Source organism: Haliaeetus leucocephalus, unplaced genomic scaffold (genome assembly GCF_000737465.1).
Source record: "Haliaeetus leucocephalus isolate CR32 unplaced genomic scaffold, Haliaeetus_leucocephalus-4.0 Scaffold13, whole genome shotgun sequence".
Lineage (NCBI taxonomy): Eukaryota > Metazoa > Chordata > Aves > Accipitriformes > Accipitridae > Haliaeetus > Haliaeetus leucocephalus.
The window spans coordinates 48016-75890 of NW_010972449.1; the positions used below are offsets into that span (position 1 = coordinate 48016).

Here is a 27875-nt window from a genome sequence, read left to right on the forward strand (position 1 = left end):
GGGGGGGGGAAGACTGATGGCTAAAGTAGACTGCTGTTTCCCAAAAGCTGTGGCTCACAGCCAAAGTCAGGCAAGCATGGAGCAGATGGAGTCCTGGCAAGGCCTCTACTGTCCCTGCATTAGCAGCATCTGCTCATTACCCAGAACCCTCGCCTGCTTTATCTAATGCTCCAGGAAAAGCATTTTGATTTGATTCATTTCAGTTCGGTAACGTGCAACACAATTAGTGGTAAAATCAAACTGGAGGACTGCCAGTGCTGACAATAGGAAACAAGGCAGAAGAAATATGAGGCCAGTGGGTTGGAATTCAAAAATCACAACTGTGGATCAAGTTGCCAAGTCCCGTTGCCCCAGGTGTACATACAGTGCCCCCACTGAGCATTGGCATGGGCGGAGGGAACTTCATTTTCTCCCCATACATTTTTCTCTCATTTACCTCTCCTTGCAGCTTGTTTCTCAGAGGCTGACGCCGTCGGAAACATTCACCAGAAGTCGCAATTCAATTTTTCTTTAGTGCCATCATGGAGTTACAATTCACTTTGGATGCAGGCATCCCAGTAAGACAAATCTTTCTCCTTGCTACATTTCATATGCCTTGGGAAGCATTTGCTACTACTGAACCAGCAAAACAGTGCTGTAAGGCAGGCACGGCGCAAGCAGAATCTGCCTGTTAGTTCTTCCCTGTGATCAGATGCCAAGGACATCGCTGCGTGAGCTCTGTTGAACTGGGAGAAACTGATGTTATCTGAACAAGTCTGCTAGCCAGGGATTCGACAGAGAAGTCTAGACTCTTTGCCTGACAGCACCACCTCCAACACTAGCAGATGGTTTCTCTGTGTTAGTCAAACTTACAAACAAAAGAGAAAAGGAAGCTGGAAAAGTACAACAAAGAACAATCAAACATATTATCTTCAAAGTCATCCTCTCCCTCCCCGAGTTTAAAATAACTCTCTCCACCAAACTGAAAATATACGCTTTCAGATTCCAGTTAGTAAACATTTCTAAAATCAGTCTTTATAATTCCCTAGTCACACAGAAGCTAATCTATTCTGACCAGGCTTCTCAAATCAGAGTAACTGCCGTATCACAGAGCCCATTAAAATTTCCACCCAAAAGAATAAAAGACGCCGAGCTTTATGCAAACTAGTTTAGTCACAGCACACACAGGACTGATGACAAGGAATATGACAGAAAAAAACCCCTAGACAAATTATAAGATTAGTCAGTGGGAGACTAGAAAACAAACAAAAGACCCTCTGCTAGTCATTGTTTGGCACACTGGACAAAAAGACAACACTTAAAACTATCACTGTGTTATAATTTCCTATGACTCCAGTAAATAATATTAATAAGTATTCTGTAATACCAGACTTGCTGTTGTCAGAAAAAATTGCCTATCAACAATTCTTAGGCACAGAAATCCATTTTAGCATGATCCATGCTAGAAAAACAGCTAAGGGTGGCGATCATCTTAAAACAGTTGTTTTCGTATATAAAGCATTTAATTTACTTCTAAAATAAAATATATGGATTAGAGATTTTGTTCGGATTACCCATTTTCGGTTTTGTTTCCACACACAGAAATGCCAGGATCAAAGATAGTATGTGTACAATGCTCCCTAACTTAAAAATACTCTTTATTCATACCCAAGGAGAGGTTTTTTTAAGTGTCAAATCATACATTTTAAAGAAAGATGACAGGAGTTGAGTTCTGCCTGAGCAACTCAGGCTACGATCACAATTGGCCAGCACTATCCAAACCTGACTTTTTTAGTTGCTGTTCCCACATCCAGTAAATGCACGGTTAGGCTCTGGCTCTTGTTGCCCATTACATAAACATCCAAGTATATTTAAAACAATGCATATAACCAGGATTTTATTAGGGTTCCATTAAATATTAGGTCATAGTTTTTATTTCTCTATATCAAAGTATATAATAACCCACCATTGCAAACCAATACTTCAGTTAAGAAAATGTGCATCCGTACACTACGCCAAGAGCAAGAGAGGACACAGATTAATCAGACATGCAAGTTTACCAGTATTCCCATAACAAAGCTTCACAGCACCCCAGGGGAGTTTTGGACAGAGGAGAAGGCTGGTGGAAGAATATTTAATATTTTTATAGCAAAACAAGTTATTTGCTTAAGATAGTTTGGCTGGACTACAGCCTGGCACTCAAGCTTTGTGTAGCAGTTCCAGTAGGAATAAACATCAGTTTTAATGGGTGCTATGTTCCAATACCTCCTAATGCATTTAGGGTTATTGGCCAACTTTCTCACATAAAAGCAAGTGTGTGCGTGTGTGTGTATGTACAGGATTACAGACACACAAAAAGCTGAGCACAGCTGCTTCATTTTTGTAAAACCTTTTTTTTTTTTTTTTTTTTTTTTTTTAAAATAGGGAGGAGAGTTGTGGTTACTTACCGTCCTCATAAGCTGCTACAGCCAGAGAGCTGTTTATCCTCACAAAGGAGACATGTGGCTGAGGTCCAGCATCACCAGGACCATGCATTGGTTCCAGGATGGGGGCTGTGTAGTCCCAGGTGCGAGTGTCCCACAACCTCACTTCTCCTGATGTGTATCTGGAAAAGAAGGCTATTACTCATCCCAAAACATCTAAAAAGAGGTAGCTGCAGAAGGGAGGAAGAAACAAAAAGCACCTTAAAACACAATTTACAGCTCCTAGAGTGATTCTCCTCCTGTTTACACACTCTGTGTACAAGCCCATCAACTTTGCTCATTTTATTCCCATTTACTGAATGTAGCATCAAGCCTACTAAGACAGCCAGGTAAATCGGAGCTACAAGAATGACACGACTGAGCTACCACAGGTTACAAACTATTGATATTAGCTTTACAACTAGAATGCAAGGACAGCTGGGCTCAAGGGAAAGAAGGCAGTCAGTAACAAGTCTAAATTACATTATGGCAAAACTTCAAACTGTTTTTCTTCGGTCTTTAAAAATTTGTGATTGTGGTTGTGCCAAGGAAAGGCTGTTCAATCAGAACATTTATGTATGTACATACAAGCACTCATACACATACACCCATCCAAACTACTGCTCTTTATAGGAAGAAATTTCTTAGTGCCTCATCAATGGATCAGATTTGCCTACATCTCAAAAGACTAATTAATTTATTAATACAGTTAAGTGTTGTCTTTAGAATTAAGGCAGTGCTGCCTTCTTTGCAGAAGGCTCTCTTGCTGAAACATCAGAAAAACTATAGTTTAAGATCAAACTACAGTTTGCCAATGAGAAAACAAAAAAATAGAACTAAACTTCTCGGATAATACTGAATATATCTAAATGAATGAAGGTTGTTACACAGCAAACACCACAGAAACCGTTCTGTGCCATCTATCCTGTGGCACACAACATACTATTAAAGAGCAAAAAAGAAACCCACTGCACGCAAAGTAGAGGAGAAGCTCCCTCTATGACTGGTCAAAGAACACAGTTCAAGAGCTATTTGGAACAGTTCAATAACTATTTAACATAAATTTTGACAGAACTGTGACAGTTAACACTGTCAGACAGTCTCAGATATCTTTCTCTACCATAGCTGAGACTTGGATTCTGTTGGAAAATGAAGGATGCTTCCTGGTCTGTCAGCTTTGTTGTTACATCCTGACTTTTGGGGGAAAAGTATTTCAAAAGAATGATTCTTATAAGCCTCAGAGGTCTACCAGTTAGAAATCTGGCTGTCCTATGTTTATGAGGAAAGTAAGAAAATAGTTATTTACAAAGGAGGTGAAGGAAAGTGCTTAATAAAGGTTTAGAAGATGTTGGACTTCAACTCAGGTTACCCAGTTCTTTGGGGAGTACCATGCAGCAGTGTTACACGTACTCTGGAGCAGATTACTCCCAACATCTCCGGGTGAAAATGCTCCACTTTATACAACTAATTAAAGTGCCTGAGGGGGGCGGTGAAACCTGCCAAGCAGAAAGAGATGCACATTAATTCTCTGCGCTGCATCAGGAGGAGAGGAGAACTGTGTCCTTGTCACCTGGCTTCCTCTTCAGTGCTTTACATGGTAAGACAGAAGAAAATGAAAGAATAGGCTGGGACAGCACTTCTCCCTTTTTCTCCTTCTGCAAATGAGGCCCAAATCCCCCCATGAATCCTGCTTTCGTTTCCAATTTATAGCAGCACTATTAAAAAACAATAGATCAAGAAAGAAGCTTCCCCAAAGCAAAGCAAAATGTTTTGTGTTGGACCGAACAAGCAGTCCAGATTAGTCCATAACAAATAGTTTACAAACCTGAAAAGTACTCATTTCAGATACATTTTAAAATTTGGAGGTAAAACACAATGGGACAGGCAATTGCACAGATCTGCTGCAGTCCCCTTCAACAAGGGACACAAATAACATTTTGGAAGCATTTTCATTTTGAGCTGCTTTTTGTTTCCCTTTATGTTTGGGCTGGTTGGAGTCATGTTTTCAAGCTTCTCCTAACTGTGATGAACAGCAGATTACTCCCAAGGGGGAAGCCAAAATTCTTTTGTCACTAAGTGACCCTGAAAAGTGAGTTGAGGGAGACATAAAATACTGGTAGAATTGACAGAACTAAGTGACAGAATATTCATTTTCCTCCCCAAATAAGCAAGGAAGAACAGCATCTCCTCCTAGTGCACATACATACTCGCTCTCACACAGTCCAGTCTAGGAATGTAAAAAGAAAGACCAATAAATAGAGAAAACAGAATGACAAGAATAGAGAATTAGCCAGCCCTGTGTCTCTTCTCTGAGCACACTGCTTTTGGTTTTTCTACATAGCATGCAACACAAGTGATCCAGGGCTCAAGACACACTACCATCCATGAAAAATAACATGGACCACAATCTTGGAATTAAAGATCCAACATCACAGTACCACATTAAGTGCTCAAATTAATTTTATCTCAGAATTCAACCAAGTCAAAATTTAGTTTGAACCATTCTTTGTTCTTGAAGAACCACCTGAACCACCTCTACAGCTAAGCTCAAACTGGAACAGAACCACCAAACACTTCTATCAGTTTTAAATAAATTTGACTCTAATTCTGATATGTTTGTGCTGGGACCTGTTAAGTGCAGGAACTGTCTCTGCCTAGTAGGCTCCGCATCAGACCACCCTGTAGCCTCCTCTTCCTCACCAGTGATGGACAGGTACATGCTGAAGAGCTGTCACTTCTATACCATGAAGCCATGCTGCTCTCCTACCCCTAGCAAGGACCTGTTGAACACAAGAGCTTGTTAGATGCACCTCAGGTACGCTCCAGTGGGTTCAGACAGATACTACAGAACAACCCGTAAGAGGATCCTGGCCGTAGCTCTCATTCCAGTTCTGTCATGACAGAGAACTGGGAGCACCGTACATGCCAGGAAAACCCTGCAAGCACCCACCAAACCCCACCTTCATGTGTGTATGTCCAGAAATCCCACCAGCGTGCTGCAAGATAGGACAAGCACTTTACGTTCATTGGGAAGAGGAGGGAAGAGAGCAGTAAGGCATCTTTGCCCCCACCCCTCCCGTACCTCTCCCACCCCATTTCTCACTCAGCAACACCACTCACATCCTTCCCAGTGCAGCACGACAGCAAATCAGTCCCATGCAGCAAACCTAAAGGATTTGGAGAGATGTTACAAGACCATGCTGGAAACATAAGTGGAGGTCTAGGTTTGGGCAGGGAACCAGCATGGGGAAACAGGAGACATAAACCATCTCCTCAGCTGACAACACGCTCTGTTGGCCATCACCACCGCACGCCCGTTTCCAGCATCCACTGGGCCTGTACCAGAACTGAACTGGAAGAATTTCAAACACAGACGAATCCAATTCAGAACTAAAAAATTTAATGGTTCAACTCCCCGCTTTTAATGCTGTTGTAAAGAGCAACACACTTTCAATTTGTAACCACAACAAAAGGCTTTTAAACTATTAAAGCATTGCCTTGCTGTAAAAAAATAAAAAGGCTGCTTTATTGCAGATAATTGGCAAATCTGCCATATCAATATAGATAGCTGAAGAGAAGAACACGCTGCACTTTACAGAACCTATTTCTAGATAATTTCAGTATTTCTGTTCATTTCCTACCACAACAACTTTTACACTTTGCCATGAAAATTTAGTTTGGATTACCAACTACTGAATGAAAGAACCCTAGATTTAAGTCTTCTGCCCCAGAACAGGCACAGTCCTCCGAACTCCTTCAGTTACTGATTTTTCTATCAAGATGGCTATGAAAGGCCCATACAGCTTTCTGCTGGAGTGGAAAAAAAAAAACCAAAACCCCCAACCCACAAAAACCCAAAACCCTAAAAACTTTTCTCTTTGATATAACAATGAGCACATTCTATTTGCTATAATACCAACAGCACTCAGCTGCTGCTTTTTTCCCCCTGGTGGGTGCAATGAGATGATTATTGCAGTGGCAGATAAATACTGCAACATCTAATATAAGCCACTTGCGCAACCCCCCCCCCAAAAAAAACCCAACCAAAAAAAACAACCCACAAAACCCCAAATCCAAAACCTACAAATTCTGAGTTCTCAAGTTTAAAGAAAAAAAAAAAAAAACAAAACCAAAAACCACAACCACGTTGGAGACCATACCTGATTTACTTCATTTAGAAATGAAGCCTTGCTTTCCCAAGCACAACAGGGAGCAACAAGCAAAAGACTATTGCTTACAACACCAAGTTTCCCCCTCTCCAGATACCCCCTGCCCTGCTGCCTTCCAAGGTGTTTCATCCACACAGTGCCTGGCTTTCAGCTCTGGGTCTGTGTGTTTTGCTCCCTATTAACCAGACACAGACATCCTTCTCTTAGCGTTCAACAGAGATTCTCCACCCAAGTAACTCAGCCTCTTTGATGGACTTACATTTCACTTTGCTCTTGTTCTTCTGAGCATTTCAGCATATACAGATGAGAAGTAGCAGGAGGAGAAAGATAAGAGCTATATTTTTCTAACTGTACTTCTCCTTGACAAGCCAGTTCTGCAATTCTCGACAGATATGTATATAGCTGTAAGAATTAGTCTGCAGATTCAGCTTAAGCTTTACAGATATGCATAAAAACCTTGCTGAAATGGAGCAACAATAGGTGGAATGCATATGGTATACAGAAACAGAAAAAAATTAAATTCATATGGTATCTACAAACATACTGTAATAAAAATACCTACTTGCTAATCAAAAGCATTTCAACTACTTTTTATTGGCAGTAATGTCATAATGAGATGAACAATTTCCTCATGCCCTCTCACATGAGTGAAAGCAGAAGACTGAAGGAGAAGGAGCTGGGGGTTAAAAGCTCCTGATGTCCCACGATGGCTGGGAAGCAGGTGGTGAAGTGCAGAGCACATGTGGGAGGAAGCAGAGATGGAGGCTGGGCACTGCTCTAATGAAGTGGTGCTGAAGAGGCAGACGATTTCATAAGGAGAAAAACATCAGGAAACTGGTCAAAACACAGAATCTCATCTGAAAAAGCTCAACTGTGTTGGATAGCAATAGCCAGAACAAATTTGGGGAAGAGGAGGAGGGGGAGGCTGATCTCTCTCCAGAGCCCCAGATGTCTTTATCGTTGCCTAATGACAATTATACTCAACCAATTAAGACACTGCTATCACAGTTGCATTGTTAGTAAGCCTTTGGCCCTGAGTGTTGATGGCTGTCTAATTAGTGTTTGTGCAAAGTACAACTGCAACTAATATATAAACTGACAAATACACAAAAGAAAAACTGTTAACAGGAACATTTTCAAAACAGTCAAGACTCTACTCATTCAGTCCATGGCAGCAGCAAAGACAAACTGCTTTCCTTCATGGCTTGCTTACTGCTGGCACTGCAGAATTTCACTTCAAACAAGCGGGTCAACTAGACTGTTGCTGGGTTTCTGTTGAAACAGGATGCTGGTGTCAGTCCATTTTGTCAGCTGCCTCAAGCACACCACTCCAGGGCAAGTCTTACTACACTAAGTTGGTCTGAACACCAAAGACTTTTGATAAGACACTTCAGAAATCAGTTAACATTTTCCATATTTTCTCCAAAGAATTTGCAGCAAGAAAATAAAAAGGAAGGAGAAAAAAACCCCTTTGTTTCACAGTCAGGTTTGATTTCCAGAAGGCAAAGTCTGTTCAGTTTCCAGATACCTGCGGTGATCAACAAAACAAAAAAACCCAACAACTTTGTTTCAGGCAGTCAGTGACCATCTGTTAATACTCAAAAGATCTTATTATAAAGTCCTTACAACGTCAATGCATTTTATTGAAGTCAGTAGGAATTTTGCTCAAGTAACAATCTCTAGCTACAGCTCTGTTTAAATCGATGCCTGTTGATAAGCAAGTAAAAATAATGAGTATTTTGCATTGTCTTGCTGCAACAAGCATCTTGGACCTTTCATCCTTATTCCACCAAAAGCAACTAACCAGTACTTCATGTGGTTAATTAAGGTATCTAGTCAGTGACCCCCATCAGTAGGCCTAAGAATAAGGTCCAATTAAACATGCAAACCCAAGTCCAACCGCCTTTGTAAGTTGGTTCAAATTGCTCCTAAGCTTCATCTTCTCTATAAGACTCAAGTAAGACAGTGGTAATTCATAATTTTCAACTTCAAAGAAACTCTTCATCAAAAACACTGCAAGTTGGAAGATACCTCAATCGCAACACACAATACTGAAATTACATAGATTCTATTACCTTCTTTATATTCAACATGAAGACCCACAACTCCTCTCTGAAGTGAGGGATAATGATGGACCGCTTAAACACATTTACCACAGTGTTTGATGCCTCACAGAGTAAGGCTGGATGAAAGAGGTAAAAGTTCCCAAGCCTTCCTGTGTTCTCATTTCCAGTTATATAGAGACACCGATTTCACCAGTACATATATAACTGACAGGTAGCTTGGCTATGGGATCCCTTAGGGGAAGGATTCAGGAAAAAAAGCCTAGTAGCAACAACAGAGTAAAGAACTACTTTATATGGCAGAAGGGAATATAAATAGAACACAATGACAAAAAAAATGAAATACAAATGGAACAGAAAAGACGAAATTTTCTGCTATTACATAGCATGGCAGAAAGCTACACCATAAAATACAAGAAAAAACAGAGGTGGGTAAACCAAAACCTGCATTTGAAACAACCCTAACACTGGTAGAAGAACATGAAGTAGAAAAGTAATGTCACTGATTTCATCCAAACATTATTTTGGGTTGCTTGATATATGAGTGCAGCTATGAAAAAAGTGACTAACTTGTACCAAAACGGATCTGGAAACACTTTAAGATTTAACATGTAGGAAATATATTCTGAGCATCCCTACGATCAGTTCCCAAACTCTTCTGCTGGGAACTTGACTTTCCAACTCATCAACCCACGTCCATCTGTGGACCACTCACAGAAAGTGAGCTGCAGAGAGCTTATACCTTCATTCTTAAACCCTTATTTAGGAAATCATAGCTCTAGAAAGTGGGTTAAGCTGCTGGAGATAGCATGCAGTTCTTCTGCAGCTTATCATTGTTATCTGTAACAAAATGAACATTTCACCATCCTAAGTACTTCTGCGTGCCTCACCTTCTTATTAATTTTAAGTGCATGCAAATGTCATACCAAGGGAACAGAAACAAGCCGAAGGGTTATATGGTAGGCAAAACATTTTAATGAACACTTACAAAAGCAGAAGTTAGAGAAAGCCAAACTGTCTCTAGTAATTTCTTTTTTAAGGCCAAGAATCTCCCATCATTTAGATCAAGGTTCCAGTGGCTTGCATCAGCCCAGTCCCATTAATTAAGCCAGCTGCTCTGACCAAGGAAACATATTACTGTGGGTACCGCCTAGGGCTACTGCCATGGCAGGAGAAAAAAAAAATAATATCTTTTTCAGAAGAATTCAAGAGGAATTATGATGCAATTTGGAAAGGATCTGGTCCCTCAGCCCTATTTTTTTCACAAAGGACAAACACATAATGCAACAAATAAAGCAATGGCTCCAGTTTCAGATACAGGCAAGAAAACAACATCTGAAGATGATGTAAACTGATATGTTTACATGTTGGAAGGAACACAAACTGCAGCACACTGCAAACAGCAGAGAGGAAAAGTATCACCTGAACTCTAGGCACTGATGGCAACAGCCCAGAGGCTGGTAGGTTGTGAAAACAGTAAAAATGAAGTGTTCAAGAAGTTTACTAGAAAGAAGGATGGGTTTGTCTGGCCTCAGTAGAAAACCAGGCTTTACAAGCTCAAAAATAATGACTGTGACTTCAGAATACTGGGCATCACTGCACATAGTGCATCTCACTGCAATAACGCATTCCTCTGCATCCAGCAAAACCTATAAGTAAACCAATAGCTTAATGGTCAGGCAGGCTGAAAAAGCATCTTTCACAAAGAGTCAGTATCAAGCTTCTACTATTGGTTTCACCTGAAAGGCTCTTTTTCACAAGATGACAGAGAAGCCAACATGTTTGTCACTTAACACAACCCTACCTAACTCCGGTAGTTTGTCATCTGACCCCTCTGAACTCATGATGTCATGCTGTTTTCAACCCTCCTAAAGGTGACTCACTTGAAAAAAGGAAGGCCTGACACTTATTACTTCTTAACAATGATGAGAATGAGTGAAGAGAACACAAAAGGTTTGGGGAAGGTTGAAGGAAAAAGGCGAGTATTTTTACCTTCTGCCTTACTGCTTTGTTTTACATCCAGGCTCTCAGTCACTGGGAGGGGAGGGAGAAACCTATCAAAGTTGTGCCATTATACAAGTGAAATTTAAGCAATTAAGTAAGGCAGGGGTTTATTCAGGCTGTTTAAGACTTCGGTTTGTTAACTTTTATTCATTTTCATTACTAATTAATATTTTGGTTTCCTCAGGTCTGCACACTGAATTAAGATGCAAGAGCTAATAATAAATACCTTGAGAATAGCCCACAAGCCCTATAGCAAAAAAACCAAATTAGATGAGAGTTGACAGGAAGTTTTAAAAAGTGCAGAAAAGTGTTTTCAAGCCTTTCGGGCTAGTTTCACACATCATTATGAAGCTAAAAAGAGTGGCAAGCCCATTTTTTTTTAAAAGTCATTTGCAGGTCACCTTTGAGCAAGAGGAAAGCAGAGTGGGAGGTGATCATAGAGAACAAAGAAATCTACCGTATAATAGCAGCTACTTATATGTCTGTATGTTGCTCGTAATGACTTAAACCGAAAGGCCCAAATTGTTCGAAAGCACTGCAGTGTTTAAAGTCTAACTCCCATAAGACTCCTTCAGAACGAAGGCAAGTGTATGAAAATTATTTCTGAGCATTTAGTTTCTCAGTATGAGAGTATCAAAACATATCACTACCTCTAAAACAGATGATTCCCCTAACCACACAGGATATTTAGAAAGTTCTTCTCTTGCTTCTCATTGCCTTTATCAAGCATCAGTTGGAGAAATACCATGTGTGTTCCACCCTGAAGGGGGAGGAAGCGTTAAATCTGTTGATTTATCAAGGCATTCTGAGCAGATGAAGCTCACCCTAACTCAAGAAAATAAAATGTCTAGGAAAGATGACAGTACTTACTGGGGGAAGGAGGAAAATGTCTGAAGTTAAAATGTAAAGAGAAGAACCAGGGGCTGATGCCCAGCCCAGTCTGTAAGAGGTGCAGGGACTCCACACAGCATCTGCTAGATCAGTCTCTCTGGCACAGCAGAGGCATGCCCTTAAATCCCCATTTATAGAGGCTCTTCACTAACAGTCTACCCCTCTTTCTTCAGTCACGGAAAACTGAAGAAAGAAAAAGCAGACACCTTTGTATTTCTGGGTCTTTGGAAGGGTGGTCTGACTCTGGATCTCTTCTGTTTATTTTCATTTGGGAAGCTTTCAGAGCTACAAACAGCAGCAGTAAAGCCACAGTGCCCTTTCCGCAAGCATAAAAAAAAGTTAACACAATGCACAATAAAACATCACCCTGACTCACAGCAGACTTGGTGTGGTTTTAGGGGGCGAGTTGAGAGACAGATGATCGCCACCAACACACGGCAAGTTTACCACACGGTTCAAGGACAGCCACACTGGAGTATTTCACACAGAGCCAGTCAAACAGCAAAACAGTCTCACAACATGCTATGGACACGTTACACCACAGGATCCACTGTGTAATGACAACAGAGTTCAAACAAGGACCAGATGCATGCTCTGAGATCGCTATCTCCAGGAGGACCTAACCACTGACTACAAATGCCCGTCAGCGTGGCTGCCAACACTGCCAAGAAAAAAAGAAAGTAGCAATTTTACTGTCTGAACGTGAGCTTGCTTAAAAAAAATAAAAATAATTTAAGATTTTATTAACAGAAGGTGAAGAAATCCAGGCATTCTGTACTGAAACCAAACGTACAGTGAACATAATCACTAGTAGTAATTTATAAAAGCCAAGCGAGCAGACACGTAATTGCTTTAAGTAAACTCTGACTTAAAGACGAAACTACATTTGAATTGAATATGGAGGGGGGGAGGACGACATCCCTTTAAAGAAGATCCTTTGAGACATGTAACTGTAGAAAGGCTGGTGAATACAACATTGATTGGGAGTGAGGTAACCACAAACACCGCTGTCTCAAATGAAAAGGGATTCAAGGTCTGACCCAGAAAACAAGCATCGTAACCGCTGGGATGAAATTTTAATGATAAACACAAGATGCTCTGCATGCAGGCCAGATTGAATTATCTGATGTCAGCCAGTAAATGCAAGGCGCTCTGAGAAAGAGGAGCTGCTAGCAGCCACCTTCAACTCGCAGCTCAGGTTGCACTTAATCAATCCTTGATATTCTGCCATCTTCTGGCTCGAGCTTTGGCAGCAGCGTGGGGAAAGCAGAGGAGAGTGCACGAAATAGGTACATTTCTCTAAGGGAGAGCTAACCCTGTAGAGTTTATCTTTCCTTCCTTACACAGAGTTAACAAAGAGATCCGCTCCCGAACCCGTTCAGGCAAACTATGCCTCCATGCGTTACACTTGTAGCTACTGTTTTAAGTCACTCTGCTCGCAATCTGTACAAATTCCTTTCCAGAAAGATCAACAAAATGCTCTACAGCAACTAAAATAAAAATTATCCCACTTTCCAGCAGAGTTTGGAGCAGTATAGTGAAAAACACAAGATGAGGTCTATCACAGCACAGGTTCAAATCAAATAGGATTGTTCCCAGCTTTGCTCAAAGACTCCAAATACAGAACAGCCCCAGCATTTCTGCTGGAAAACCTCTCTCCACCCTTTTTTTAATTTTTATAACCATTCTCTGATCTCCCAAGATCCTGAGTTGAATGTCCTGAAACCAGGGAGCAGCTGCTATACACCGCCACAGTTTCCAGCTCTAAAGACAGAGCGTAATGCCTGGCTGGCCTGACTGAGCTGAGCCAGAGCGTTGCAGCTGCTCCCCGAAGTCAGACATCAAAAAACCTGCTAAAAACCGAGTGGCCCAGTTTTTCTCCAGTGCAGCAACCTGACTATAGAAGAAAGGAAGGTAAATGATGCCACAAGCTACTGCTTAGAAAACCCCAGGAAATGCCACACACAAAATTAGCTTTCAGATCATTACCAACTTCGAGACTTGCAAAGTCACATATCAGTTTAGCTTTATGCACATGGCAAGTCTCACTTTAATCTATGATTATTCACATGTAAAGCTAAGCACATAAGTGTTTGTGAAACTGGAGATATAATCATTAAATGTAACAGATAATTGATATTTATACTGAGAAGAAAATTGACTTCTGTTAACCTCAGCTATTAAATTACTTGTTCAGTACTGAAAGAATGCAACAGCTAGCTATTGATCACCAGATTCATTACACTTTTATGACAAATTTGAAAGCACAATGCCATTAACTACAATACTATAAGCTGGGAGAGAAAGGGGAGGGTTATGTTTGGATTATAAAACAAACAAACAAACAACAAAACCCCAACAAATTCCTAAATCTAGCTATCCTAAATACTTACTGAATGCACATAATGAACAAAGTATTTCCCTGCACAATTTGCTAATGTCCTTGGAAGTTTTAGTTATAACTTCAAGTCTGTCTTGTTTGATATTTACCAGGAAATATTATTGGGAGGTACAACAGCATGCTACTGTCTTGCAGACTTTGATCATTGCTGGCAGAACAACAAATTCATCTTCTTTTGGGTAAGATTCACAGAATAGTTTTCTACTTGCAGCAATTTAAAAGATGCTTTCAGAGATCTCAAGCTACCAAAGCAGAGTGAAGGGCAAGTAGTAAAGAGCAAAGGAAGTAATGTAACAGAACTGTGTTCCAATATTCTAAACATTTCATTTACAAACCAGGTGAAGTCAAATAGCTGAATTCCAATTTCCCCATGTTCTTTTATCAACTATATGCTCATAGCTTCATAAAAAGATACTTCATTACTAAAATTCATTTTCTCAGAGAAGGGAAATTACTGAAAAGTAATTTGGGTGAAACCCGTAAGATCGCTTTTCCTGATGGATACGTATGTGCAGCTTTTCCCTCAGTGGTCTCTTACCTGCTCACCTATCTTCAGGAACCTTTCAGGAACCTAAATTATTTAATGGCACCACCTCCCTTCATCATGCCAACTGATGCAAACTCACCAAAAGAATCAAGAGACACCAGAGGAACTGGGGAACCAATACGAAAAGACTGTGTGAAACTGCATAAACGCAACTTCTGTAATACACCAAGCTAAAATACAGACTATTTGAGTTTAATATGCAGGATTAATGTCCTTTGTTTATTAGTTCTTCAGAAATTTAATTTATTCTGCCTACCTTCTACGTATTGCATGTTCGGATATTAACACAACGGAGAGAATGAAGAAAAAAGAGCTGGATGTTTTGGCAACAGCATGGAGACAACTGGGGTTTCTGGCTCCCAAAAAAGTACAGGAGGTTTCATTAGAGACAGTGGAACAGATACAGTAGTGCAGATCCCCAGCCAAGGCCAGGAAACACACTGCCCACGCTGAAGGGCACAAAAGAAGTCAGGCTGCTAGCCACAGAGCTGGATCCCAGCTGCAGACCACAGCAGGCTGGGAGCTGCCGTGCCTTCTCCGTGGCTCAAGGAAGACTCAACATCAGACACGAGTCAACGTCGGATCTGCAGTACTCCAGCCACACAGATTCTTCAAGCCTCTTCCCACGGCCACTGTTGAGGTTAACCGCTGTGTGGCACTGCCCCTCTAGAGGTCACAGACTACAACGCTCTTCAGAAGAAGCATTTTCATTGCTATAACGCAACCAATTACAGCAGCGAAAACATCACGTGAAAAGCAGAGAGAGAGAAGCAATAGTCAGTGAATAGGATGGCAGAGAGAACAGAAAGGGAGACCTCCAAATGCAGAAGTAAAACAAGTGGAAGAGCATCCAGTAAAAAAAATACACACGCAACACAAACCAATCAAAGAATAAAATTCCCCTTTTACTCCTGCCATCTGCTAGTTCAGACTTCCACCCTCAGTTGTCCAAGAGCATTCAACACAATTTCAATGTACATGGGAGTTATCTACACGCAATGTATTTCAAGGCACCTTTCTTACAACCAGGGTGTGAATTTTATAGTATTTTATAAGTAGTTTTCTCTAATCCCACAACGCATAAGCATACCATTAACATGAAGTGCTACCATAAAATATGGAACTCTGGTATGTTAAGGACAACGTCCTCTGACTGCCCCCACGATGATATCATTTTTATTTACTCATGTGACTTCTTCTGGATGGCTACTAATTACTGAACCTGTAAATTCAAGCAGAATACAGTAAAGCCTTACACCTATTGAGACAGTCACAGTAACCTTTTCTAAGAGTTTGTGAGGTTCCTAAAATTCTATTTAAGAGCATAAACCAAATGAATAGCTAGCATTAAATCAAGGTCCTGACAAAGCTTTATATTAGGAAAAGAGAAATTTGAGTTTGTCTATATTTTGGTGGTTTTTTTTCCCCCAGATTGTTTTTTAAATAACAATGGAGAACAGTAACAGTCCTTCTAAAGTTATCTTGTGACAGCACACAGAACTATCCTCGTGATTAAGAGACTTTTATGGAAACAAATAATAAAAAGAGCATTTTTCCGTAGATGTGTACAATATTTAATACATTTGGGTGCTTCCACAGCAAAACAATAGATACAGTTCATCAGAAAGTACTATAGTCTTCACAGAGACTACATGTACATGAGATAGCTTTTTGAATAGTACAATAAAAATTTGCACTGCTGAAATGACTTGTAGATAACCATCATTATCAGTCACTTTAAGGACAATCTACCTCACCCATAAAAGAACTGCAGTCAGAAAAATTCATTCTTGTTGCCTCAAATGGGTGCTTCTTTTGAATTCATTAAAAAGCAGTACATGAGATTTGAAACAGTGAAGATTAAGTGAGCATTACGCAACATCATACTCACCCAGCAATAACAACTCCATCGCAAGAATGTACATCACAAAGAATTTTTCCCAGCTCATATTGCAGCTGGCTCACAGCACCGATGCGGTTCTGCACAGAAAGACAAGACATGGTGTTGGTATTACAATACATTCATCAACCAAGTTAATTTGGTGCTTTGTAAGAATCGCCAAGCTTTGCTATTGCTACTGACAAGTTGCAGTGCAGCTAAGAGAGAAGACACATTTATTTTATGCTTGCCGCCTGGAATTTTTTACAGATGGAAATGAAGGAGAAAGAAGCTATCACTCTTCATTATAATTCATAATCTTTAGGTAGAGAAACAACTATCCCAACAGCAAAAAAATTACAGCTTTCTTTTAGCCAGGATATGTAATGAGCAGGGGAAGCACCTTTCATCTGAAAGGCTGATTCTCATTATCAAGGGATGGGTGAAGTATAAACATCTCTCTTTCACCAAAGCCAATGGAGTCGCATAGCAAACAGAAAGACTCACTCCCAAAAGTAATCAGCCACTGGGGAAAAAAGGTATTACAGCTAAGGCTAAGCCTCATAAATCCTTCAGCAGCTTTCCCCTTTTAAGTGGCAAAAAGAAGCTGCAATACAAAAGACCAACTTTTCACTACCACTTGCTTGAACCGGGTTCCCATTTTTCTACAGCATCTGGATGCCATTAAAGAAATTCCCTTTTACCTTCCAGTTGGTTTTCAAAGTGCGCTCTCTGGCACGGCAGTTCTTGAGGGCGAGCTTCCAACAGGAATGATCAGAGATGCTCGTATCTAAGAGGTATCCTTCCTGTTGGCACAACCGGTACCACAACACTTCATCTTCTGCAAGTACTTTCCATGTCCTGCTGACCTAGAAATCAAATTTACTTTTTATATACATATATCATAAAGTTATAAGTAAAAAGATTTCATATAAAATGATTTAAGTAACATCTGAAATGTAGACATATATATCAATATAGGCCTGCACTGAGACTAAATGCTTACCTAAATAAAGACATTTGTTCACCCTTCATACTACTGAGAGTATAAAAAGACCAAACCTTTAACAAAATGCTTGTTTTCTATAGAATCTTTTGAAAATAACCAAGTTTCTACTCCATTAAAACTCCACGCAACATGGACACCGGTGTTTAGTGACCACACCGCCAACCTGAAATATCAGTGTATTAGAAAATTTTGAAGGGAAAAGAAGCAAGAAAACAATTAAGACAGCATTGTAAGTTTAGAGAAAAAAAAAGATTTATTTTCACATTTAGAGCTACAAAAACCTCTCAGATCATACCACTATATCTCTAAAGTCCTACTGACAATGCCTGATTAGGTGTATAACATTAGTGATTTATAACCTATTGTATTACAGTGTGCATAAATAGGAATGAATTATTAAGTTTTTCAAGTAGCCTCAAGTTGCTGTCCATTTCAGAGAGAACAGCTTCATCATAATCAATTGTGGGCTTAGAATTAAAGATTCAAGAGGTAAGAGCCAACTTAAGTAGCATTTGTTCTCTGTAATTCTTAATTTAAAAAAACAGATGCAACCAATGAAAACTGCTACCGGTGAAAGCAGTAATCAATTGTACGCTGGTTCCAAAAGATTAAAAAAGCCTTCTCAGCTTGACATCATTTTTAGCAACTTACAATTAAGCATCTAATGTCCATTTCAGTCCCAAGATTACACCAAGAATCTAGGCCTCCCATTAACGCACTTTCACTGGACCATCTCTTTGTGTTTACTTGCCACTCCTTCCACATTTACACACAGATACAACATGGCACAGGGAGGCAAAAGATGAACTATAATCTTATAAAATGGGGAACAAGTAAATCTCCTTTGTATTTTATCATTACCACACGCACCTTGCTTCAGACTTCTTAAAACCACAGCTTTCAAACACAAAGTATAGCTTCACAAAATTATGTATCACGAGGAACGCTGAAAGTACGAGATCCTTTTGGCTGGTCCATATTTGCAAGAAGTCCATGCAGAACAAAAACCATTGGAGCAACAAAGCATGTAGCAAGGCTTAGGAAAACAACACGCCCCACCTTAAACAGATCAAGCGATCTCAGAGTTTGTAACAGGATCTGTCAAATTTTATATGTGAAGACTTGGAAGATCCTGCCTTAGTCTGCTGTATTAAATGCAGCATCAGGCCAAGACTGACTGGTCAGCCCAACCAGAACACCCCCAAAACTGCAGGGAGACAGCAGCTAAGGACCAGAATGCAGGTCAGTCCCGTCAACACAACCCCATGTCTTACAGCTCTCCTTGGGTCACGGTAAGTGCAAAAACATCTTACGCACATGGTCCCAAACCTCCTTGCATACTATATAGTCCCCAAACAGTGGGACAGTATGCCCTGCAATGAACAGCAGAGATGTCCCCTTGAAAACTTTATGAAGCTTCTAGCCATCTTGTTTACGTTGTGTTGCTGGTTGGTCTTGCTGTAAAGACACACAAGTATCATTACTGCTCTCAAAAACCCACATCCCAGTAAGAATCTAGAATTCCGTCATAAGACGTATCTCATGACCTGTTTCTTCCAAAGGAGGGAGGGGAGTTTAACATGAGAAAAAAAAAGGGGAGCGGACTGAGTAACCTGCATATGTTTTTAAGATTTGATACCTACATGTACAAGCAGCTCTCAAACAGGAATATCCAAGTCCAGCAGAGCTATTATTCTAGTTATTCACCAAAAGATGTCAATTCAAACTAGCAGACATACAATCTCCTCCCACCACCAGACAAAGAAAACAACCTGGATACAGCAATCATAATGCCTTACAAATGACAGAAACAGCACCAAGTCTTCTCTAGCATTATACATCATCCTGTAATAAAAAAAAACAGTGCTTAATGCTCCTGTCCCTATAGGGACACACTCAGGAAGTTCAAAAGCAAAAAAACCCCCCAAAACCAATCCAAATTTCAAACCATTACAGTTTAGTGGGGAATTTGCTCTCAATTTGATTTTAAAGTAACATAAATCCATATATCACTCAAAGAAAAAAAAAAAAACCACCCAGCTTTTTGCTGACACACAAAAAAAGCAGGTGTTCTGCAGGAGTTGAGCACCCCGGCCATGCCTGGTCAACAGTAACAGCACCTCTGCCCCCCTCCCATAACAGCAGCACATTTATGCTAACACTGAGAGGACAGGCTAATGCAAAAGCAGAAGTAAACAAAGCCAAACTACGGCAACTTTTGCCTTGCCTTTAAAAAAAAAAAAAAAAAAAGAAAAAAGAAAAAACACATCTTTGGAGTCTGCCAAAATAGACAATGTTGTACAGACCTTTCTAGTTTCAAGGTCTTAAAAGCATTTTATAAAGACAGTAAAAAAAAAGGGGGGGGGGGACACGACTACATAAAATTTAGACTGCCTTTTCAACTTTCAGGAACAAACATTCAAGAGGAATAAAGATCCTATCCTATTATGATTTTTTAAAATCAAATTACATCGAATCCTGCTGCTTTACAAGCATGAATTTCCAAGGGTCCCTAATGCAGCCTTTTCTTAATGCACCAAAACTGGCATGACAATCCCTTGTAAAAGCCCCACTGAGCGAGCCTCAGCTGCAAGAAATCGCTAATAAAAGAGTCTCAAGCATTTCACTTTACAGCACCACTGTGAGCTGCCGCATTAAAACCAACCATTGGCTTGAAGTCAGCTTTATTAGATCTGCTTGACTTAAGAGTTTCAGGTGAGGCCCCAAAAGCCAGAGCATTATGGCTTTATTTATAGGCATCCATACATTCTGCTTGTTGGAGAGTAGCTGAGAGGTGCAAAGCTCTTATTAAACTACAAACATCACTGTTTCCACATCTACACTACGTAGAAACTCCAACAACGATCAATGACAACATCTTACACATTCGTTTATAGATTTAGAGTTCCCAATTTAATTTTGTCTTCAGTGTTCCTATTATCTTTTTACTACAGTTCTCAACTGTTCTCAGCAAAGAAACTTCGGTTTCCCCTGAGCTCCACACAGGAACAGTTTTATATCTTATAGTTCAGCAAGCAATAATGTTCTGAAGGACTTTGAAGGCTTTTGCTGACATAGGTTTTGCTATTTGGTTTTGCCTTTCGGGGATTCCCCCCCCCCCCAAAACCCCCACCTCTTCCATCAAATCCTAAAGTTCTTCTAATCCTCTCTAAATCAACTGGCTCAAATCCTAATGAAGGTTTATTCATCCCTCTCCATCTCATAACTCTTTGTTTCATTAGGTTTGTTTTCTTCCCTAGACACAAAAGACGTAGTCAAGGTTCATTCGCTGAAGCCAGGGGCCTCAACTGGAAATATCTGGACTCTCAGTTCACTACAATACGTAGCGCCAAATAGTATTTAAGCCAAAGCCATTCAGATGGAAGCCATACCAGGTGGAAGCTGCTCATCTTTTCAATTCACAGCCATAATCATAGAATCATCATAAAATCATAGGATGGTTTGGGTTGGAAGGGACCTTAAAGATCATCTAGTTCCAACCCCCTGCCATGGGCAGGGACACCTTCCACCAGACCAGGTTGCTCAAAGCCCCATCCAACCTGGCCTTGAACACTGCCAGGGATGGGGCATCCACAACCTCTCTGGGCAACCTGCTCCAGTGCCTCACCACCCTCACAGGGAAGAACTTCCTTACATCTAATCTAAATCTACTCTCTTTCAGTTTAAAGCCATCACCCCTTGTCCTGTCACTACATGCCTTTGTAAAAAGTCCCTCTCCATCTTTCCTGTAGGTCCCCTTTAGGTGCTGGAAGGCTGCTATAGGGTCTCCCTGGAGCCTTCTCTTCTCCAGGCTGAGCAACCCCAACTCTCTCAGCCTGTCCTCATAGGAGAGGTGCTCCAGCCCCCTGATCATCCTTGTGGCCCTCCTCTGGACCTGCTCCAACAGGTCCATGTCTTTCTTATCTTGGGGGCCCCAGAGCTGAAGGCAGTACTGCAGGTGGGGTCTCACGAGAGCGGAGTAGAGGGGGAGAATCCCCTCCCTTGACCTTGTGAATGTGGTCACACTTCTTTTGATGCAGCCCAGGATACAGCTAGTTTTCTGGGCTGCAAGCGCACATTGACGGGTCACATTGAGCTTCTCGTCAACCAACACCCACAAGTTCTTCTCCTCAGGGCCGCTCCCAATCCACTCATCGCCCAGCCTGTATTTGTGCTTGGGATTGCCCCGATCCGTGTGCAGGACCTAGCACTTGGCCTTGTTGAACTTCACGAGGTTCACACGGGCCCACCTCTCAAGTCTGTCAAGGTCCCTCTGGATGGCATGCCTTCCCTCCAGCGCATCAACCACATCACTCAGCTTGGTGTCATCGGCAAACTTGCTGAGGATGCACTCAATCCCACTGTCCAGGTCGCCGACAAAGTTGTTAAACAGCGCTAGTCCCAGTACTGACCCCTGAGGAACGCCATTCGTCACTGGTCTCCATTCAGACATCAAGCCATTGACCACAACGCTTTGAGTGCAACCAACCAGCCAATTCCTTATCCACTAGGTGGTCCATCTGTTATCCTAAGTCTCATCCTGAGCCCAGGATATCCTTATCTATCAGTTTCTCTGCTCTCTAAGCCATGAGGAGGATAGATGATTACTGTTACCCATATACAACTTTGATGCAAAAGTATGCTCAAAAAATACATGAGGTTTTCTTTTTTTAAACGTATAAAAACTAAAAGCCTAACAGTTTAACAATTCCAGAAGCTCCAGAGGCAAGCATCTGAAATTCTTGATTTATGCAAGACAATTCATTCTTAAAATCCTAGAAGCAGTCTCCCTTGTCCTAGATACATACACAATTGTTGTGTTGGTAAACATTTCTAAACTTTCTCTCAGATGAAAATGCTAACAGTTCAAGGCAATTTACCACTGATCCGTTCAGAAATAAAACTGCCTTAGCCTTGCCAAAATTCAGTACGTTCTGGTACTTCAGACCACAAAATGCAATTTATGCAGTCTCTGGTATTTACTAGAAAGCAGTAACAACTGTAGGTATACGGGGAAGTTAATAGATGAGACCTATCACCTTATCACTAAGCTGACAGTTTAAAGGCTAGGTCCTAAGACCACGAGTGAAGTTAATTGCAGGTATCTGCAGTATCAGCCGCAAATAACACAATAACTTCTGATGTATTTCAATTTGTCATACTTGTGGTATCCCAAGTGATCGTTTTGCTTTTCCCTCTACATCACAACCAGGAGGAAGGACTGACTGCTCTCAAACCCACTCATCACAGAAGTCACAAGAGAGTCGCTCGTAGCATAGCTATTTCTTTCAGTGGTCAGAACAGAATCAAAAGGTGTTCATGGGGCTGGCACAAAGCAGAGGGAAAATTTTGCCATTACTCTGGACTGTTCTGCTGACTAATTAAGTCCTGGATACCTTTGTCCTTGAATTATAAACATGGGATATCAACAGAGACTGGTCTGCTGGATGCTACTGAATATTGCACAACTACTGTGAACCCACCAGAACTCAGGAACCAATGACACCATTAATTTACATGCTGCACATGGCTTTTGTATTTCAAGTGCCATACAGATAGTTTGTGTTTTATAGTACTAATTCCAAAAATCAAAGAAAAGCTGTGGGGAAGAGGGGGAGGGGGAAATATCAGGGTGAAATTAAAGTTCTCCAGAGCAGTCTGTGGTGTGATTAAATCTCAAAGAGGCTCTGCAGTCAGGCTACTTTACTGTTAGTCAGTTACCAATTTGGCATAAAGAACTAAGCAAACAGGTTTTCTCCAAAGGCACTCACATAGTTCACGATGCCAATTGTACTAACTGGCCCAATTTCACTAAAATCCCAAGGCGCCTTAATAAAAAAACCTTTCTACGATAACACCGTAAAGCAGCAGGGCTTTCCATTTAACAGAAGAGGGCTTCCCCCCCCCTTCAAAAACAAAATCACCAAGAGAAAAATGAAAATGGTATTTATTTTTATTGCCTTGCTTTTTATTTGAACCCCTAAGAAGAAGCCAGCTCTGCACTAAAAGCATTGGATATTCATCTCATTTGGAAAGCCTTGTAAAACACCAGGCATTTGCTCAGCTACCTGTCAGCTGCCACATAGGACCAACTGACTAAGTCTGAGAAGACAAATGAGAAATGTGGAAAATTTTCTCAGTGTTAAAACACATCTTACGAGAACAGGTTCAAGTGAGAAACCAAAGTGAGAGAGAGAGAAATCAAGTGCAGCCCAAGCACAGAGAAAAGGAGCAACCCTTCATCAGCCAATCTTTTCACTATGCCATGAGGTAAACTGATCATGCCTGGCACGGGGGGGAAGAGAAAGACAAAGAATAACCTTAAAGTAATCCACTTCAAATATGCAACCCTGTTCCTTTCCATGGGATGCAGCCTTTACTGACCGCGTATCTCTACCTCAAACGACAGAAACTCGAGCATATCTGAAAGCTTCACAGTCCCCTGGACAGCACCAAAAAATAATCCTAGAGAATTTTTTCCTCTGCAACAGAAGCCCTGCAAGAGGAATTATTTTTCTTCTAACAGTCCTTGTTCCTAAAAGGCATTAGCAAGTCAAAGATTCAAGCAATAACCACCTGTAGCTATTTTAACGCCATGACTTGCTCATACTGAACATTACAAGTCTGATTTCATTTCAATGCATGTGCCATTTGGATAATATTTGTGTCTTGTTTACCATCCACAACAAAGCTCCACCCTGTCCATCACTTTTCAATTTTTACATGTTAACATTTCTTTCTCTTACAACAGTCCAGGGCATGGTTTGAGTGTAACACAAAGAATGGTTTTGGTTGGATTTTTGTGAAGTTGCAAGATGTGCTTTGTACGTAAGAGTTCAATGAACAACCAGCCTGAGACACTAAATAGTGGCCACAGGAGAAGCTGGCAATGAATATGCACAATATTCTACTCTATTTCACAGGGTAATCAACACTTGCCAATTCAGTTTGCTTTGAAGATTTATTCAGAGAGCAGGTTCATCAGTCAACGTGTGCAGAAAGGACATGAAGAGGCTCAATAGCGTGGGCTGAACAATTCTTAGTCAGGTGTGTGTGAGCGTTTAACTTGGGAAACAGGCAGTTTACAACTACACATAAATTATGGACCATGTCTGAGTACAGACTAGTGAAAGCACTCTCTTAAAGTATCACCAACAAAAAATATAAACTCCTTGCGCGGTGGGAGGAAAATCAGTGTCCTTTAGGAATTTAGCCTCACATGAAATTACTACAAACAAAAAGTTACTACTCCAATTCCCATGGTTCAAGTCACGGACTGGAAAGCGGGAGGAACAGCTTTGTTGCCATGCCCTTGGCACTGTAAAGTGCCGAGTTCTTAATATTGCAGCAAGACACTCACTTGTTTCTAAATACATTCACTTGAATCAAAAGATCTTTGCAAGTATTTATTTTAATTTTTAAGGCTTCGCTCTTGCCCAAGCCACAAATGTTTTATTTAACTCTACTCAACTGCAAGCTATAAATCCAGCTCATTTACTATTATTTTTTCAATATTCAGCTTTGGATGTATTTCCAATAAGTAAAAGCACGATCAGCTGAGCTACTACGGCTACCACACATCTTCCCTGCATCAAGGTGCCTGACTGTTTCTTCAATATTTCTGCCAATTTTACATGGTATCAGAGAAACAAACTGTCAGCAGCACTTACCTGAGCACATCTTCCCAATTCAGTTTTGCCCAGGTACTGAAATATCTTCAGTGCCAGTTCATAAGGCAGCTGGATATCAAAGAAAGGAACCTCGTTTATTTCATTCTGAAAAGAAAAAAGAGAAAATAATTTGTTAGGCTTCTTTAACGCACAGCTAGATAGCAGCAAAAGTTACTGTAGTACGAAGAAAGGACGTTGCATCCTCAGCACCATCACAGTTCCATAAAAAAGGCAGAAGTAATTCTGCCTCCCCTTCCTTATGGGCACAACATCAGAGACACCACGCTAGCATGAAGGTACCCAAGCTACTTTTTGTTCTCTGTGAGTCATATCAGGTAAAGAATATTAGAAGGCTAATATTGGAGCTAAAAAACAAATTGAGGAGAACTGTAAGGCTTGTCTATAGTCAGATGGCAGAGAAAGGCAAGATACGAGCTCTAGTAAAAAAGTTTGTCTAAGGTTTCAGCATCAAAAAGACCAAACAAGTAAGCACTTTGAAGACATATGCCCACTGTTAATTTCACTTACAAGATTTCAAACACAGATGATGAAAAATGAACAAATATTTTGATACAAAACTGAATGGAGATGACCTTACAGTTTGTTTCTGTCTTTCATTAGTAACGTATAAATACCTTCTTAATATGAAATAATACTTAATACGAAAGAGTTGCTGCTTTAACTGATTAAGTATCTAAAAAAAAAAATTAAAAGCAAAGAATCAATCATTTTAATCTAACAGCTAAATGCAGCACATACATTTTTTCCTACATGTTTTTTTGCTTGTTTTAACTACATAATTATTAAGTCTTCTTCCTGCAGTTATGGCATCAAGATTTGTCCTCTCCTTCATTTCTATCTGGACATTCCAAATGTTTATACTACATAATGGAGAGAGCAAAATCAGCCCATTCTGACCATTTCTATGTCACCCATTTCAAAGTTTTGCCCTCCAGTGTTTCTTCCTGGTTTCTGTACCTCCCCAGTGCTCCCAAACACCTGATCACTCTCCATCAATCCCCATGCACAAAACCAGCTGCTCAGTTAAAACCTACCTCCGTTGTTTGTCATCAGAAAGTCAGGCAGATCCCAAATCAGGATCATGCCTTGTCTCTTAGCACTTCTCTAGCCCCGCTACCTTTGTTTCTTTGTAGGCGTCTTCTACAACTACTCCTTGCTCATTTAAACCTGGACCCTTTGCAGTGCCAACGAAGCAGCAAAAACAGGCAATGCTGGGTTTATTTAAAGTACAGTTACACAGGAAAACCATTGTATAATATGGTTGCGTGGAAGCTTTTAATGCAAAAGGTGTTCTACCCTAGGTAAGTGTTTAGACAGCACAAACATGGGCAATGTTCCCATTAGGTCTTTCTAGCAAAACAGCACCAGATTATAGACACTGGAACCTCGCGCTCATTCTGAAGTTACTTAAACTAGGACCTTACGCCAACCTTTCTGCTCCCCTCCCTCCTCATCCACAATTTTCCTGCACAAACAGCTCCTTTTCCTTTCCCTCTGCATGAAGACCACTGGCTCCGCTGCCTGCTGTGGATTTGCAAGATTGTTTGCTTTCAGGCGATTTAAATTGCATCTATTTCCAAGGGGGACACCAACGGAAAATATAAAAAGAACTCTGAGAGCGCATCTCCACAGCCACATGCAGACAGACCCCAAGCTGCCCAGATGTGAACCAGCTCAGATCCAGGAGCTGCATAACCATTTTAGAGCAACACGCTGCCCAAACTAATAAGATGAGCCATTCGGCAAGCCTTATTAGCTCTAGGCTTATGAGCTCAGGCACAGCACCACTATGAATATATTGCTTCCAAATTGGAGTTGACTCACGTCCAACCAGCAGAACCTGGTCTGTCTGCGCGTACCCAAAGGTATCATCGAAGGACAGACTGCCTACAGACAGACCGGTACAGGCACAACAGTCAAGACCGACAGCTCTCTCGTGAAAAAGGGGGGAAAAAGAAAGAAAAAACAGCTATACAGATTATTTTTTTTTAAATAACCCGCAAGAGTATTTATAGTCAAACTGTAGGCACGAGCTTGCGACAAAGCTCAAGCAACGGCTCATACTAATTCCATTCTAATGCAATCTTAACACTAGAGACAGATCAAGGTCTTCCCTTCCCACATCCCCAAAATTCACGCAGCTTTTCCTTAGCACAGTGCTCACTGCCGCAAACGAAGCGGTAATGTTAAGTCAGCACCAGCCTGTCTAAAAGTCTACTGGAATGAATCCAAAACTCAAATACTGCCATCCCCTCTGAGACAGATATGGGCTCCTGTGTGCTAATGGAGCACTAATTCTGTAAATGGATTAATTTGTGCCTTGCAGACAGAAATTTAATCTGTTCCTTTTAATTTTTTTTTAAGCAAAGAGTAATTAGTTACAGTTAGGTTAGTGAGAAGCAAGAAAATGGGTTTCCCCCCTAGTTTTCCTACGCTGTAAATAAAATCTCTATTGCATTTAGAGGATTTACCAAAGTAACTTTTATCTGGTTCAGAACTGTATTTAAGACTATTTCCAAATTAACTCCTTTATTTAAAGAATTAACACTTGTTTTCTTACTACACCGCTGTGTCACAAGGCAGGATACCCTTAATCGCTGCAGCTGCATCAAACCGCCTGAACACGCCACAAAATATTTTTTTTAAGGGGAAGAAAAAGTACCGCCTCATGAGAAGAAAAGCAGATTTTGGAGGGCTAAAGCCCCTGTAAGACGCAATGTATTCGGAAGCTGAGCTTATACGCAAGCTCGCAGGGACCCAAAACTCAGCGTCCCCGCGGC

At 40.8% G+C, this 27875-nt stretch overlaps 1 protein-coding gene across 1 annotated transcript in view; it reads right to left on the bottom strand.

Moving 5' to 3' along the window:
- The window catches only part of FBXW8 (F-box and WD repeat domain containing 8), a 52896-nt gene that overhangs the window by 24555 nt on the left and 466 nt on the right, over window positions 1–27875 (bottom strand). Inside the window, exons 2-6 of the mRNA XM_010575563.1 lie at window positions 26920–27026; window positions 25075–25244; window positions 17100–17264; window positions 16408–16496; window positions 2427–2584 (exon numbers count right to left, since the gene is read on the bottom strand). Coding sequence (XP_010573865.1) covers window positions 2427–2584; window positions 16408–16496; window positions 17100–17264; window positions 25075–25244; window positions 26920–27026 — 689 coding nt within the window. The remainder of the gene's footprint in view (window positions 1–2426; window positions 2585–16407; window positions 16497–17099; window positions 17265–25074; window positions 25245–26919; window positions 27027–27875) is intronic.